The 14,241-nt window shown below is 42.7% G+C and overlaps 1 protein-coding gene across 7 annotated transcripts in view; it reads left to right on the top strand.

Moving 5' to 3' along the window:
• Positions 1 to 14,241, top strand: part of TIAM1 (TIAM Rac1 associated GEF 1) — a 293,585-nt gene that overhangs the window by 210,081 nt on the left and 69,263 nt on the right. For all 7 annotated transcript variants that reach the window (XM_003895546.4, XM_009202373.4, XM_017956476.3 and 4 more), the window contains one exon: positions 7,004 to 7,085. In XM_003895546.4, coding sequence (XP_003895595.2) covers positions 7,004 to 7,085 — 82 coding nt within the window. The remainder of the gene's footprint in view (positions 1 to 7,003; positions 7,086 to 14,241) is intronic.

The raw sequence follows: 14,241 nt of genomic DNA, 5'->3' as shown, positions 1-14,241 counted from the left end.
GGACACAATCCAATGAGTTTGGACAGACGTATACAATCTTGTTTCCACTACTGCGATCATGCTTCGGAACATTTCTGTTACCTAGAAAGTTACCTCGTGCCCCTTTAAGGGCTTTTAAGGAAATATAAGAGAGGGTGTGCTTTTGTAACACTTTTAGCATGTTATGCAATAGAGGATGATCAAAATAATGAGCCCTTTTTAAACTATCACTTAAATCGGTAACTGTTCTGTGTTCAGTACATTTAACAGAGAGAGCTGATGTATTTTTCTGGCCTAGGGAAAAGGCCAGATCTTGGTGCTGCTGTATGAGTAGAGGAAGGAAAACCCTTTTTTCTTACTTAAAAAAGGGAAGTGCTTTCCTACTAACACTGGAAGAGTTACTAGATTACGTATTTTGCATCTTGGGGTTAATGAATATTTTGCATCCTGAATTGTAGGGATCTTACCTAACCAGGTTCCATGTTCCTCATATTTTACACATAAGAGGTATAGGTACTTCAGACATAGTTTTTGAAATTATACGGACTCATTTATTATTTTTAAGCCTTGCCCATTGTGTGGTCTCCTCCAACATAGGAGACTAAGGTGTGCCAAGCTTAGTCTGTTTGGATCTACAATTTTTGTATGCAGATAGCTATATATGTATTTTAAAAGAATCTAAAGTACAGGGAGACCATGGTATTATTTCTTGGCCTGTTGCAGAAGGTCTCCAGCCCATAGATCTCTAAGGATGCAAATGCCACAGTCTTGCAAAACCTCTGTTTTGACCAAGGTTCTTAACTATTTTGTCCTTTGGATATTTTTGGTAGCCTGGTGGAGCCTCTAGACCCCTTCTCAGAATGATATTTTCAGTCGCATGAAATACAATACATAGGCTTACCTGTGCCCTAAATATATTGAAATCGTTCTCAAAAATATTTTTTGAATTATAGGTAATATATGTTCTTATTTATTAGCTCATTAAATTATAAGACTTAATAGGTAGACATAAACCTAATAGCTAGACCATTAAATTACAAGACCTAGCAGTAAATCTAATAGCTACCACTGTTCTGAGGAATGATGAGAATAAGTAATATTTTGAGACATTAGCAGCAGCTAAAACATGATATGAAAATAACTGTGATTTCTGTTCGTGACAGAGTCACAGGCACTGGTACTATTTTACTATGTTTGTTGCCTACGTTCATTTAGGATAAAAGGAAATGCTGATTTTCAGTTTAAGGTTTGTAAATACAAAGATATCACTTCTTTTTTTTTTTTTGTGACCAAGTTTTGCTCTGTCACCCAGTCTGGAATGCAGACTCACAATCTTGGCTCACTTCAACCTCCGTCTCCCAGGTTCAAACAACTCCCTGCCTCAGCCTCCTGAGTAGCTGGGATTACAGGTGCCTGCTGCCACACCTGACTACTTTTTGTATGTTTAATAGAGACAGGGTTTCACCATCTTGGCCAGGCTGGTCTTGAACTCCTGACCTCGTGATCCACCTGCCTCGGCCTCCCAAAGTGCTGGGATTACAGGCGTGAGCCACCGCACCTAGCCAATATCACTGTTTTTTATCATCCACATTCACAGACCACTTGAACTCTATCCATGGGTTCCTGGTTTTGAATCCCTGCTTTAGGCCATTAAGCTGCACATAGTGTCATTCTGGAGACAGGGGGTTTCTGAACAGCATTCCTGGATGCTTTTTGAGAGTCTGCAGGTGTTCAATGTCTTGTCCTTACTGAATAAGCATCAGACCACACACAGTTAATTGGTTTCCCTGGCTCACCTCCATTTTGATTTTGATGGACATGGGAAGCTTCAAGTGTTACAAGCCATTTTCCTATAAATGACTCATTCATGTATGACTCTCCCAGGATATTTTATTCTATGCCATTGTTTTGTCAAACAGTCTTTAGTAGCAAGACCAATAGTTATTAGCAAAACTATGTAGTATATTTTAAAGGACTTTTTGGAGGGTCTAGTGTGTTTATTTTGGGGGTCAGGGGATTCTCTTGCTTATAGATAACCAGGAATAGTTAGCCATTGATTTATCTGCTTTGCTGGTTGTGCTGTTAATACAAGTAATACCTGTTTGGCCACTTTTTCACAATGACTTGTTTGTTGGGTCTGGTCCATGGAATGATCATGTACATGACTGTAGTCTGTGGAAGCGCTTTTCAAAAACCCACACTAAATGCATTTTTTAATAAAGTGACAAGTAGAAATAAAGTTTGCAGAAACACTGATCAATTTATTGATTCACTCATCCAGCAAATACATATATATTTTAAAATAGAGTCTCATTCTGTTGCCCATGCTGGAGTGCAGTGGGACAGTCTCAGCTCACTGCAACCTCTGTCTTCTGGGTTCAGGTGATTCTCTTGCCTCAGCCTCCCAAGTAACTGGGACTACAGGTGCCCACCACCACACCCAGCTATCATCTAGCAAATATTTATTTAGCATTTGTATGCCTGGCACTATTCTAGCTGTTCTAGGCACTGGGGATACACCAAAACAATTCTGTTCCTGGTGGAACCTGTATTCAGGTTTGCAGAAACAGGTAAAAATATGTGCGAATGTGTAACATGTCAGGGAATGTTCAAAGCCTAAAGAGACAAGAAGTTGGGGCAAGTAGAGAGAGGGAGATGATGCATCTGCAGCGGGTCTTGTTGCTTTTTAATTTAATTTTATTTATTTTTCGTGGTTTTTTTTTTTTTTTTTTTTTTTTTTTTTAAAGTGTGATGTTTGAACAGGGTGAGTGAGTGAAGTGAGGGAGTGGAATCATAGAGGTATTTTGCAGACAAGTGTTATAGGCTGGCACACGCCTGTAATCCCAGCATTTTGGGAGGCTGAGGCAGGTGGATCCCCTCAGGTCAGGAGTTCGAGACCAGCCTGGCCAACATGGTGAAACCCCATCTCTACTAAAAATACAAAAATTAGCCAGACGTGATGGCACACACCTATAGTTCCAGCTATTCGGGAAGCTGAGACAGGAGAATCGCCTGAACCCAGGAGGCAGAGGTTACAGGGAGCCGAGATTGCGCCACTGCACTCCAGCCTGAGTGGCAAAGCCAGATTCTGCCTCAAAAAAAAAAAAAAGTTCTAGGCTGAGAACCTTAGAAACTGGCTAAGGCCCAGGCAGGGGGAGAGTGGCCATGGTGGAGGTGGCTTACCCAGTGTGTGAGGCGGATTGGTGGAGAGGGCGCAAAAGGGGGGATGTAGGAGATAAGGGGAGGAGGGAGAAAGGATAGGCCATGTAGAGCCTAAATGCCATGGGAAACCCCAGAGAGCTGTTTTGAGAGAGCTGTTTTGAAAGGCTCACTGTGGCGGATGAGTGGCCCACAGGGCATGAGAGGATGAGTAGCCAGGGCCCACAGGAGGCTGCAGAGAGTCTTTGTCAGGTAAGAGCATGACGATGGCTCAGACCAAATCACCCAAAGGAGACAGAGAAAGAAATGATCCTGATTTTGTGAGAACTCAAGAGCCTAGGTAAGCAATTTGTTTCTTAAAATCTGGTGCTCTTCTCATCCAATTTTTGAAAACAGGGAATGTTGCAACATTATCAGTTTAATAAAAGAAAGGGAAGATGTGAGCTATTTCATCGTTAAGTGCATTGATGTATAAAACTAGTGGATTTCAAAATTTCTGGTTCCAGATATTGTGGTTGCATTGAAAATACATTTTAAAGTATAAACCCTTCTTGAAATTCTATATAGTTTTAGTGTTGTTCACTAAACCTGGCTTTAGTGTAACCAGCCTAAGGATGTTGTGGCCAGCCGGCCTGTCTATATGATACTGAGTTGCTGTCTGAGACCAGCAAAAGACGCAATGATATTCACACTAATTCCAAAGAAAACTAGGAAGTAGTAGTATGAAAAAATAGGAAAGATAATGCACAAAGCTCAATTCCCACTAGATCCTGTGGAAATGATTAAAACAAACAGTTATATACTGCCACCTGGAGGTAGGGTTTGGCACTTGAAGAAAGTTTTAAAAAATAAAACTAAGGCTCCTACTGAGTTGAAGTGAACGTAGTTGATAACATTCCATCGAGCATTCTGTGGTGTTAGGGTACATACTGTAAACCTTATTGAATTTAGTATTTAGAGTTTTGGTGGCTGTTTTCTGAATGAAAAAGTAGTATAACTGATTTCTTCTTACTTGTAAATTTATTTGTATGAAACATTTCTAAAGTATAGCACTAAAGCCACATTCAGTCGTGCCCTTGACGTCGCATGTGGTGGGAGTTGCATTAAATTAAGGTGTTTAAGAGGATCCAAGCCGTCCTGTCCACGTTCCTACCCCCCACACTCCTTAGCCTTCTATTATAGCAAACGCTTTCCAGGCTCCTGAATCATAAGTATTATGCTGACCTCTCAAATGCCCCAAGCAAATAAAGAGAAGAAACTGGCCACTCTTTTCTACCTGCCCGAATAAAATCGTTTCTGGACAAATGGCTGTGTGGTCAGAGATGCGGGCAAGTTTAAATAATCATCAAGACTTCTCTTTAGTGCTAACGGCCACAGTTTTTGTTCTTGACCTTGGCTCAAAACTGGTTTTCATTTCAAGATAGACTAATAATTTAAAAAATCTATATGAGCATTTGACACATCTATTTGTTTGTGAGTTTTTATTATAAATTTTGGATTTGAACCTTTGACTGACCTAGGAGGGTAGGTTCCCTTTGCTTTCATACCCTGTGTTCCGGTGAAGGCTGATCTGGGAGGCATTGTAATGTAGTGGAAAGAGTGCAGCTCTGGAGCCAGTGAGCCCTGGGTTCATAATCCCAGCTGTGTGTGAACGGGTCTTCTGAACTTAGGAAAGTACATTCTCTTTAGGCTCTTGCCTTTATTTGTAAAATGGAGATCACGCTTGTCTCTTGGAGTTAGTGTGAGAGGCATGACATATGGTCAGAACTCCGTAAGTTATTGTCTTGATGATAGATCTTGACATTTGAAAATGAAATATCGATTAATTTAAACAACAATGTTTCTGATGTGTGAACTTTGCACCGTTCTCATCTTGACTATGCATAAAGCTCTTTTTCCAGCCTTTTTTGTTTAAAAAAATTTTTAATAATGTTAACTCTTACTTTAGATTCAAGGGGCACATGTGCAGGTTTGTTACCTGAGTATATTCCATGATGCTGAGGTTTGGGGTACTATTGATCCTGTCACCTAGGTAGTAAGCCTAGTGCCCAGCAGTTAGTTCCACAACCCTTCTCCTCCTCTCTCCTTCCCCCTCTGGTAGTCCCCAGTATCTATTGTTGCCATTTTTATGTCCATGAGTACTCGTTGTTTAGCCCCTAGTTGTAAGTGAGAAGGTATTTGGTTTTCTGTTCCTGTGTTAATTCACGTAGGAGAATGGCTTCCAGCTGCTTCCGTGTTGCTGCAAAGGACATGATTTTGTTCTTTTCCATGGCTACATAGTATTCCGTGGTATACGTGTACCACGTTTTCTTTATCCAGTCCACCCTGGGTGGGCATATAGATTGATTCCACATCTTTGCTATTGTGAATAGTGCTGCCATGAACATACAAGTGCATGTGTCTTTTTGGTAGAACAATTTATTTTCATCTGGATATATACCAAGTAATGGGATAGTTGAGTCAAGTGGTAGTTCTGTTTTAAGTTTTTTGAGAAATCTCCAAACTGCTTTCCACAGTGGCTGAACTAATTTTCATTCCCAACAACAGTGTATAAGCGTTTCCTTCTCTGCTGGGCATGGTGGCTCACGCCTGTAACCCCTGCGCTTTGGGAGGCTGAGGCGGGCGGATCATTTGAGATCAGAGTTCGAGACCAGCATGGCCAACATGGCGAAACCCTATCTCTACTAAAAATACAAAAAAAAAGCCAGATGTGGCAGCAAATGCCTGTAATCCCAACTACTCGGGAGGCTAAGGCAGGAGAGTTGCTTGAACCCTGGAGATAGAGGTTGCAGCGAGCCGAGATCTCGCCACTGCACTCCAGCCTGGGCAACAGAGCAACACTCCGTCTCAAAAGAAAAAAAAAAAAAAAAAGAAAGAAAAGCATTCCCTTCTCTCTGCAGCCTCACCAGCATTTGTTGTTTTTTTGACTTTTTAATAATAGCCATTCTGACTGGTGTGAGATGGTGTCTCATTGTGGTTTTGGTTTACGTTTCTCTGATGATTAGCGATGTGTACATTTTTTCATGTATTTATTGGCCACATATATGTCTTGAGAAGTGCCTATTCATGTCTGTTGCCCATTTTTTGATGAGATTATTCATTTTTTGTTGATTTTAGTTCCTTATAGATTCTGGATATTCCACCTTTGTCAGATGCATAGTTTGCAAATATTTTCTCCGATACTGTAGGTTGTCTGTGTATTGATAATTTCTTTTTCTGTGCAGAAGCTCTTTAGTTTAATTAGGTCTCACTTTTCCATTTTCTTTTTTGTTGCAATTGCTTTTGAGGACTTAGTCATAAGTGATTTCCTTTCTTGGGCTTTTAGAGGGCTGATTAATTTGTGTACTTCAGTATTCTAGCTAATTTCGATAAAGTTCAGTGGCTAAAAAAAGAATATCCTCCTTTATGTAATTTGTTTTCTGTTTCAATGCTATCATTTGTCTCTACTTATTTGTACTATCATGAACTTTTTGGAAGGGAAGCATAGAGATTTATCTCATTTCCATGAATTCCGTACCAAGATCTTTATTACCTCTTCCTGGCTTTAATAAACTTTTTTCTCCCCACAGCTAGAGGCCTCCATTACTTTAGCATTATTTTTCAGGTCTGTGGAAGACATTGGGTAGGAATAGACAGAGAGTGATGTGGAGGAATTATTTAGAAACCAAACTGTGGCTGTGTTTGAGGATGACAGTTGTAAGTTTTTACTTTTACTTTTTACTCTTAATGAGTTCCGTTTAATGAAAAGATTGTGAAGTGCAAATTCACAGAAGTATCAGTTGTGAAAAAATAGATCTATAAAATGACTATTTTTTAACGTTAGTTATAATGAAATTCTAATTAGATTTCTCTTTGTAACTTTCAGCTATACAAAGAAATTGAAATCTGTCCAAAAGTCACTCAGAGCATCCACATTGAGAAGTCAGACACAGCTGCCGATACTTACGGTAAGTTTATGTTTCTTTGTGTTTTAAGGTAAAGCATTTCTTATGTAAGCGTGTGTTTATTTACAGTTCAACAAAATGCCTTTGGGTCCTATCTAAAACAGACAGTATATCTGGCTCCTGTGCTGTGGAGGGTAGCTACACTAGGGAAAAAAAGGGATATTTACTCTGGGTACGATGTAGACTTTGGTGTTAAATTTCATAACTTTAGTTACTGGGGTTCTACTGTCATAAAAAGGAAGTGGGTAGGTTATTTTATATGTCAATAGATAAAATTACAGCTAGTTTAGTTATCAATCTGATTGGCTTTCATTTGTGATTTGTGCATGAGGCAGCCTCCGTTCTACAAAATAGAATGAGAGCTCCCTCTGGGCAATGGCAGAACAGTGATTTTTGTAAGGTGGAGACAAGGAAACAGAACAGTGGAAGAAGAAACCTGATTGTCTAACATTAGCTTACTTCAGGTTACTTTTTTGTAAGGGTTAAAGCAGAGGGGACACACTTATTTTGCTGATTATGGTAGACCAGAATCTCTTGTTTTCAGGAAAAACTGGTCTGTTTGGGGATCTACCTGTTTCCTGAAAGTTTTAGTTTGATTATGTGGCATCCAGCATGAGTGATTCCATTTTTTATTTGATCTGGCCTTTTGGGCATTCCTAATGCAGGAACTCAGTTCACAACAGTGGCCTCCCATAATTTTTGTTTAACATATACTATGAGGTACCTTAGTAATGTAGGAATTATTCTTTTATACCCCTCTCCTGAAAACATAGACATTATCCTCCCTTCCCATACAAGTCATGTTAAAGGAACTTACTTTGGTTTAGTGTTGCGGGATCCCCAAGACCATCCCTAGGTTTGCTGATTCACTAGGAAGACCCGCAGAGCTCAGCATCTGGTCATACTCACAACTAGGTTTTTTTAACAGCAAAATTATACTGAAGTGGCTTCATTGTCTTGGGTGAATACCCAAGGTTCATTGTCTCACGCCAAGGGAATCGCGGATGCAGACACACAGGTGGGTTTAGGAGTAGAAGTTTAATAGACAAAAAAAGAGAAAGGAGAATAGCTGTCTCTCCTGCAGAGAGAGAGGGGTGCCCGAGTGAGTCTTCCGGCCAGCGGTGGAAGATTTTATAGCCAGGCTTGAGGAGGTGGTGTCAGATTTATGTAGGGCCCACAGATTGGTTGGACCAGGTGTGACGTCTACACAGCACGCAGGGAAGCTGGCTGCCCCGTCCTAACTTTATTATGCAAATGGCGTCTTTGCCTGGCCGGGGCCATGTTCACTGCTCCTTACTGTACAGGTGGCTGGCAAAGAGAAGAGAGGATGGAGCCGCCGTTTTGAACATACTTAGTTCCAGCTCGCCTTTTCCTATTGGCACAACTGCCAGCATTCACCGGTGTAAGCTTCCAGCTTGCTTGTCTGTGTGTGCGGCTCGATTTTACAGGCCGCTTTTTGTTAGAAAAGAAAATTATTTGGGGGCTGCTTTTCATTAAAAGGAAAACCTTACTGAGGACTTTCTTCCCTTCACTCTGTGCGTAAATCATTTCATCTTAACTCCTATATCAATACAAAGCAAAATCAGCAAAGGGAAAAGACGCGTGGAGCAAAGTCTAGGGGGAACCAGGTGTGACTTCAGCGAGCCCTGTTTCAGTGGAGTCGCATAGAATGAGGATAACTTCCCCAGCACCAAGTTGTGAGGACACCTGAGAAATGCTCCCTCCTGGGGAAGGCGGTTAGAGACTCAGTGCCCAGGGCTTTTCTGGGGAGGCTGGTTCCCTAGGCAAGCTCTGCCTAGCGTGCACCAAAATTCCAGACTCCCAGGAGGAAAGTAGGCGTTCACCATGAATCCCATTGTTTGTACACACAGTTTAGGCACCGTGAGCCACTTAGGGTGTTGGGAACCCTCCCAAAATCCAGGTTCTCAGGATGCCAGCCAAGGTCCAAATTTGTAAGCGGGCCTTTCGAAGAACAGCAGTCAAGCCTGCTGTGTTAACGCTTTCCTAGGCGGTTGTCTACGTTCTGGTGGAGTTAAATATATATTCCTTTCCATATGTTTAAGACCAGTCTTCTTTACTTAGCATTACAGTGTATGGCTTGAATAGTAACAGAATTGGTGCCTGAGTAAATTGAGGAAAATCCATACTGTGCTCAGTCAGGAGTGGCGAGGTTAGCTGAGGTGACAGACAGCCACCAAAGCCCGGTGGCTCGAAACAGTGACATTTATTTCTCACATTCACCATGCATCCCTTGTGGGTTGGCTGGGACTCCATACGTTGTCCTCATTCCACACCCAGGCCTGGAGCAGCTGCCACCTGGGACAGTGCTTGTCACTCAGCAGAGGGGGAAGAGGAGGTGCGAAAGCAGATGTTGTCCCACTCCCAATTCATTGGCCAAAGTCAGTCACACAGCCATACCAACCTACAAGGGAGCGTAGAAGTGTGATTCTACTGTTTGGTAGAAGGAGAACAAAGTTCCTGGTGGAAAGACACAAAGACTACCGCATATGTTGACTTAAGATTTCTCTCTGAACCGGCCGGGCACGGTGGCTCACGCCTGTAATCCCAGCACTTTGGGACACCGAGGCGGGCAGATCACGAAGTCAGGAGATAGAGAGCATCCCGGCTAACACGGTGAAACCCCAGCTCTACTTAAAATACAAAAAAGTAGCCTGACAGTGGTGGGCGCCTGTAGTCCCAGGTACTCGGGAGGCTGAGGCAAGAGAATGGTGTGAACCCGGGAGGCGGAGCTTGCAGTGAGCCAAGATCATGCCACTGCACTTCAGCCTGGGCGACAGAGCGAGACCCATCTCAAAAAAAAAAAAAGATTTCTCTCTGAATCAAGTTATTAAGCTTTCTTTTGTTTTTTTTTTAGGACACAGTTTCCCTCTGTCGCCCAGGCTGGAGTGCAGTGATGCGATCTCAGCTCACTCCAACCTCTGCCTCCCGAGTAGCTGAGATTACAGGCATGTGCCACCATGCCTGGCTAATTTTTGAACTTTTGGAAGAGGCAGGTTTCACCGTGTTGGCCAGGATGGTCTTGAACTCCTGACCTCAACTGATCCACCCACCTCGGCCTTCCAAAGTGCTGGGATTACAGGCGTGAGCCACTGCGCCTGGCTCAAGTTATTAAGCTTTTTAGCATTTGAAAATCTTTAAACTCTTTTCTGAGCAGTGGGATATTATATTCCTTCTGGACCTTCCCCTGTAGGCCACCAATCTTCATCTCAGAATACTCGAGGATTTGGGCCTAATGAAGAGAACCCAATTTTGAACCCTGGCCACTTGCATTATAACTTTATGCTGTTTATTTCTTGACCTTAAAACTAAAGACATCATAAAGCCAGGAGAATGTTTCTCATTGCAAGGAATAAATGTTTATGAGCGGCCTATTATGCAGCAAAAAGCTGACCTCAGTAATTAGAGCTGTAATTGGTGGCAGTGAAGTGCCTGGATCCTCCAAAATTAGATGCTCCCATAATGATTCTTCTTTTTCTCTTCAGTTTACTTAATTTTTGTTGAGTAAGGATAAACTAGCAAAGATTAAGTTCAGAAGGCTGAATTTCAAAGCTCTTGGACTCTGATTCTAAGATTGAGGGATTCAGGGACCCCAAAATTGGAACTGGGCATAAAACTGCTATCGTTTGTATACTTTTTAATACTTTTTATTAAAGTGACTGAATTACTCACAGAACCCATTTACTTTTACCCCCGAGGAAGGTATGACAGGGCACCAGGCATCAGTCTTGAGAGTATTACAGACAGTGCTTCTCAACCCATCTGATGCAAAGAAGCAGGTATTTTGTTTTGTTTTAATTTCCACTCTTTTGTAACTACCACTGCTTTGGTGAAATACTAAATTCCATGCTTGGAGGTTGTGGCAATGTCAAGGTTCCAAGAGGTTCTCAATGCTTAGTCTCGGTTTCTGTCCTTTCGTTACTGCCATTAGCCAACAGTTGGCACCTGTTCCTGGACTTCACTTTGAAAAGCCCTGCCACAGGCCAGACGCAGAGGCTCACGCCTGTAATCCCAGCATTTTGGGAGGCCAAGGCGGACGGATCACGAGGTCAAGAGATCGAGACCATCCTGGCCAACATGATGAAACCCCGTCTCTACTAAAGATACAAAAATTAGCTGGGCGTGGTGACACGTGCCTGTAGTCCCAGGTACTCAGGAGGCTGAGGTAGGAGAATCACTTGAACCCGGGAGGCAGAGGTTGCAGTGAGCCGAGATCGCGCCACTGCACTCCAGCCCGGTGACAGAGTGAGACTCCGTTTCAAAGAAAAAAAAAAAAGAAAAGAAAAGCCCTGCCACGCATGGCTAATAAACTCAGTTAAATCACTTCTTCTCCGTGCTTGGGTTGGTTTTAGGGTGTGATGTTCCAACAGCATATTGATTGAAGAGGTGAAAGATTCCCCCAATCCTCAGAGATCTGATTGCCTCTGGATTAAAGGCTACCACAGAGTCGAAATTCAGCCCATCTGTATCTAATATTAACACCTCGCTAAGAGGCTTCCGGTTAGATACTGAGTTTGGTACAAGTAAAAGCTACTAGCACAAACACAAAAACACCTCACCATACAGATCAAATGCTGCTTTCTATTTTAGAACACTTTAGGGAGGAAAATATAATTTAATAATCCAACTGACTGAACACATTTAAAGAGGGAACATTTACTTAATTTCTCTCTCTTGCCCCTCTCTCCACCGCAGCCTTCAGCTCACTCGCGGACTTTGCTGTTGAAATTAGTTCACATATCCAATTACATGATACTTAGACTAAGCATGAGGCCCTAGGCTGCCTTGAAGTAGAAGAATGCATCATTTCAGCAACTTAGTATTCCTTTTCTCTGGGTACTTCTAGTACTATTATATTTTTTAGTCATGTGTTCTCCTCATGTTACAGGTGCCTGTGCTTGTTATCTGAATTTTCGTTGTATCCTGGACTCTAGTTTTGAGTAATTCTCTATTGTTTATCATGTTATGGTTTTTCCAGGGTGAGGAATCTTTTGGTGGTTCATCTCATGAGTTTGGTCTTAGTTTCTTTTTTCTTTTTTGAGACAGGATCTTACTCTGTCACCCAGGCTGGAGTGCAGTGGTGGGATCATGACTCCCTGCAGCCTCAACCTCCTAGGCTCAAGCCATCCTTCCCACCTCAGCCTCCCAAGTAGCTGGGACTATAAGGCATGTGCCACCATGCCCAGCTAATTAAAAAAAAAAAATTTTTTTTTAGAGATAGGGTCTCACTGTGTTGCCAGGGCTGGTCTCAAACTCCTGGGCTCATGCATTCCTCCTGCATTCCTCCCAAGAGTGCTAAGATTATAGGCATGAGCCACCACGCCCGACCTTAGTTTCATCACTTAGTTTTAAGCACTTCCTTCATTCTCCTGATCATTATTCCACTTGCCACTCATGATCCCTTCCTGTGTTTGAAGCGAACAGCCTTCCAATTGGTGGATACATCGGTTTATATTGAATCATTTCCCTCCGCCCCCCGTTGGCAATCATTTTGGACGATATTAGAGTTGTCTGCTGAGAGTTACAACATTGCTATCCTATTTAAAAGAAATAGATCTGACTTTGCTGATTAACTGTTAAAATCATTATGTTCTTCATTCAGCTCCACTTAATCCCGCTGTAGGATATTTCATAATTTTCTTTATATTTGTTCATATAGGAGATGGTTATAATGTTTTCCCCCTAGTGTGCAAAGTATTGGCAACTTTAAATGGAAGCTGCTCACATGTTTGTTGCAAGGCAAGGTGTGGGGAGGGCTTCCTTCTTGGAACAGTGAGAGGGGGCTCCTGTTTGACCCCTAAACCAGTGTCCAGTATGAATGCCAGTACAGAGCTAAAATGCTATTCGCTTTGGTAAATTTTTGGCTTTCATTTGGGTGATCTTCAAAAAAGGAGCTTAGGCCCATTATCCTTTCTCCCATCCTCTTTCCTGTCATAGAGATTTCCCCACTAATTAGAGTTGTCTGATCTGTTTCTTAGACCTGCTCTTTTTACCCAGTTGTCCGGTACAAATTACATAATCAATTGCAGTCCTCAGACTGGAAGTCTCCTCTATTCTCACTCCTATTTTTAACCTTTTGATTATAAAAAAAGAAGACCGGCCGGGCGCGGTGGCTCAAGCCTGTAATCCCAGCACTTTGGGAGGCCGAGATGGGCGGATCACGAGGTCAGGAGATCGAGACCATCCTGGCTAACACGGTGAAACCCCGTCTCTACTAAGAAATACAAAAAATAGCCGGGCGAGGTGGCAGCGCCTGTAGTCCCAGCTACTCGGGAGGCTGAGGCTGGAGAATGGCGTGAACCCGGGAGGCGGAGCTTGCAGTGAGCTGAGATCCGGCCACTGCACTCCAGCCTGGGCGACAGCGCGAGACTCTGTCTCAAAAAAAAAAAAAAAAAAAAGAAGACCAAGAAAACAGGGAATGGCCGGGTATGGTGGCTCACACCTGTAATCCCAGCACTTCGGGAAGCCGAGGCGGGGGGATCACTTGAAGTCAGGAGTTTGAGAACAATCTGGCCAGCAGACGAAATCCCATCTCTACCAAAATTAGAAAAATTAGCTGAGTGTGATGGTGTGTGCCTGTAATCCCAGCTACTAGGGATTTACTTTGTAAAACAAGAAATCGCTTTAACTCAGGAGGCAGAGGTTGTAGTGAGCTGAGATCGCACCACTGCGCTCCAGCCTAGACAACAGAATGAGACTCCGTCTCAAAACAAAACAAAACAAAAAAAAAACAACAACGAGGGAATGGAGCAAATCAATACCTGAGGTGTCTCCATATCTCCATGGACTCGGCTTCAGGTGACTTGCAGCAGGCTCCCACCGTGTTGCCTCTTCTGCCATCTTCCAGTTAAGCAAAGGTGTTTCCTGGTACCCCACAGGGGTGCTAATTTTTTAATAGAAAAAAAACTGGGGCCAGGCTCAGTAGTGCACACCTGTAATCTCAACACTGTGAGAGGCAGAGGTGGGAGGATCGCATGAGGCCAGGAGTTTGAGACCAGTCTGGGCAACATAGTAAGACCCCATCTCTACAAAAAAATTTTAAAAATTAGCCAAGCGTGGTAGCACTTACATGTAGTCCCAGCTCTTCTGGTAGATGAGGTAGGGAATTGCCTGAACCCAGGAGTTTGAAGCTACAATGAGC

This window comes from Papio anubis, chromosome 4 (genome assembly GCF_008728515.1).
Source record: "Papio anubis isolate 15944 chromosome 4, Panubis1.0, whole genome shotgun sequence".
Lineage (NCBI taxonomy): Eukaryota > Metazoa > Chordata > Mammalia > Primates > Cercopithecidae > Papio > Papio anubis.
This window is presented reverse-complemented; position numbering and strand designations above follow the sequence as displayed.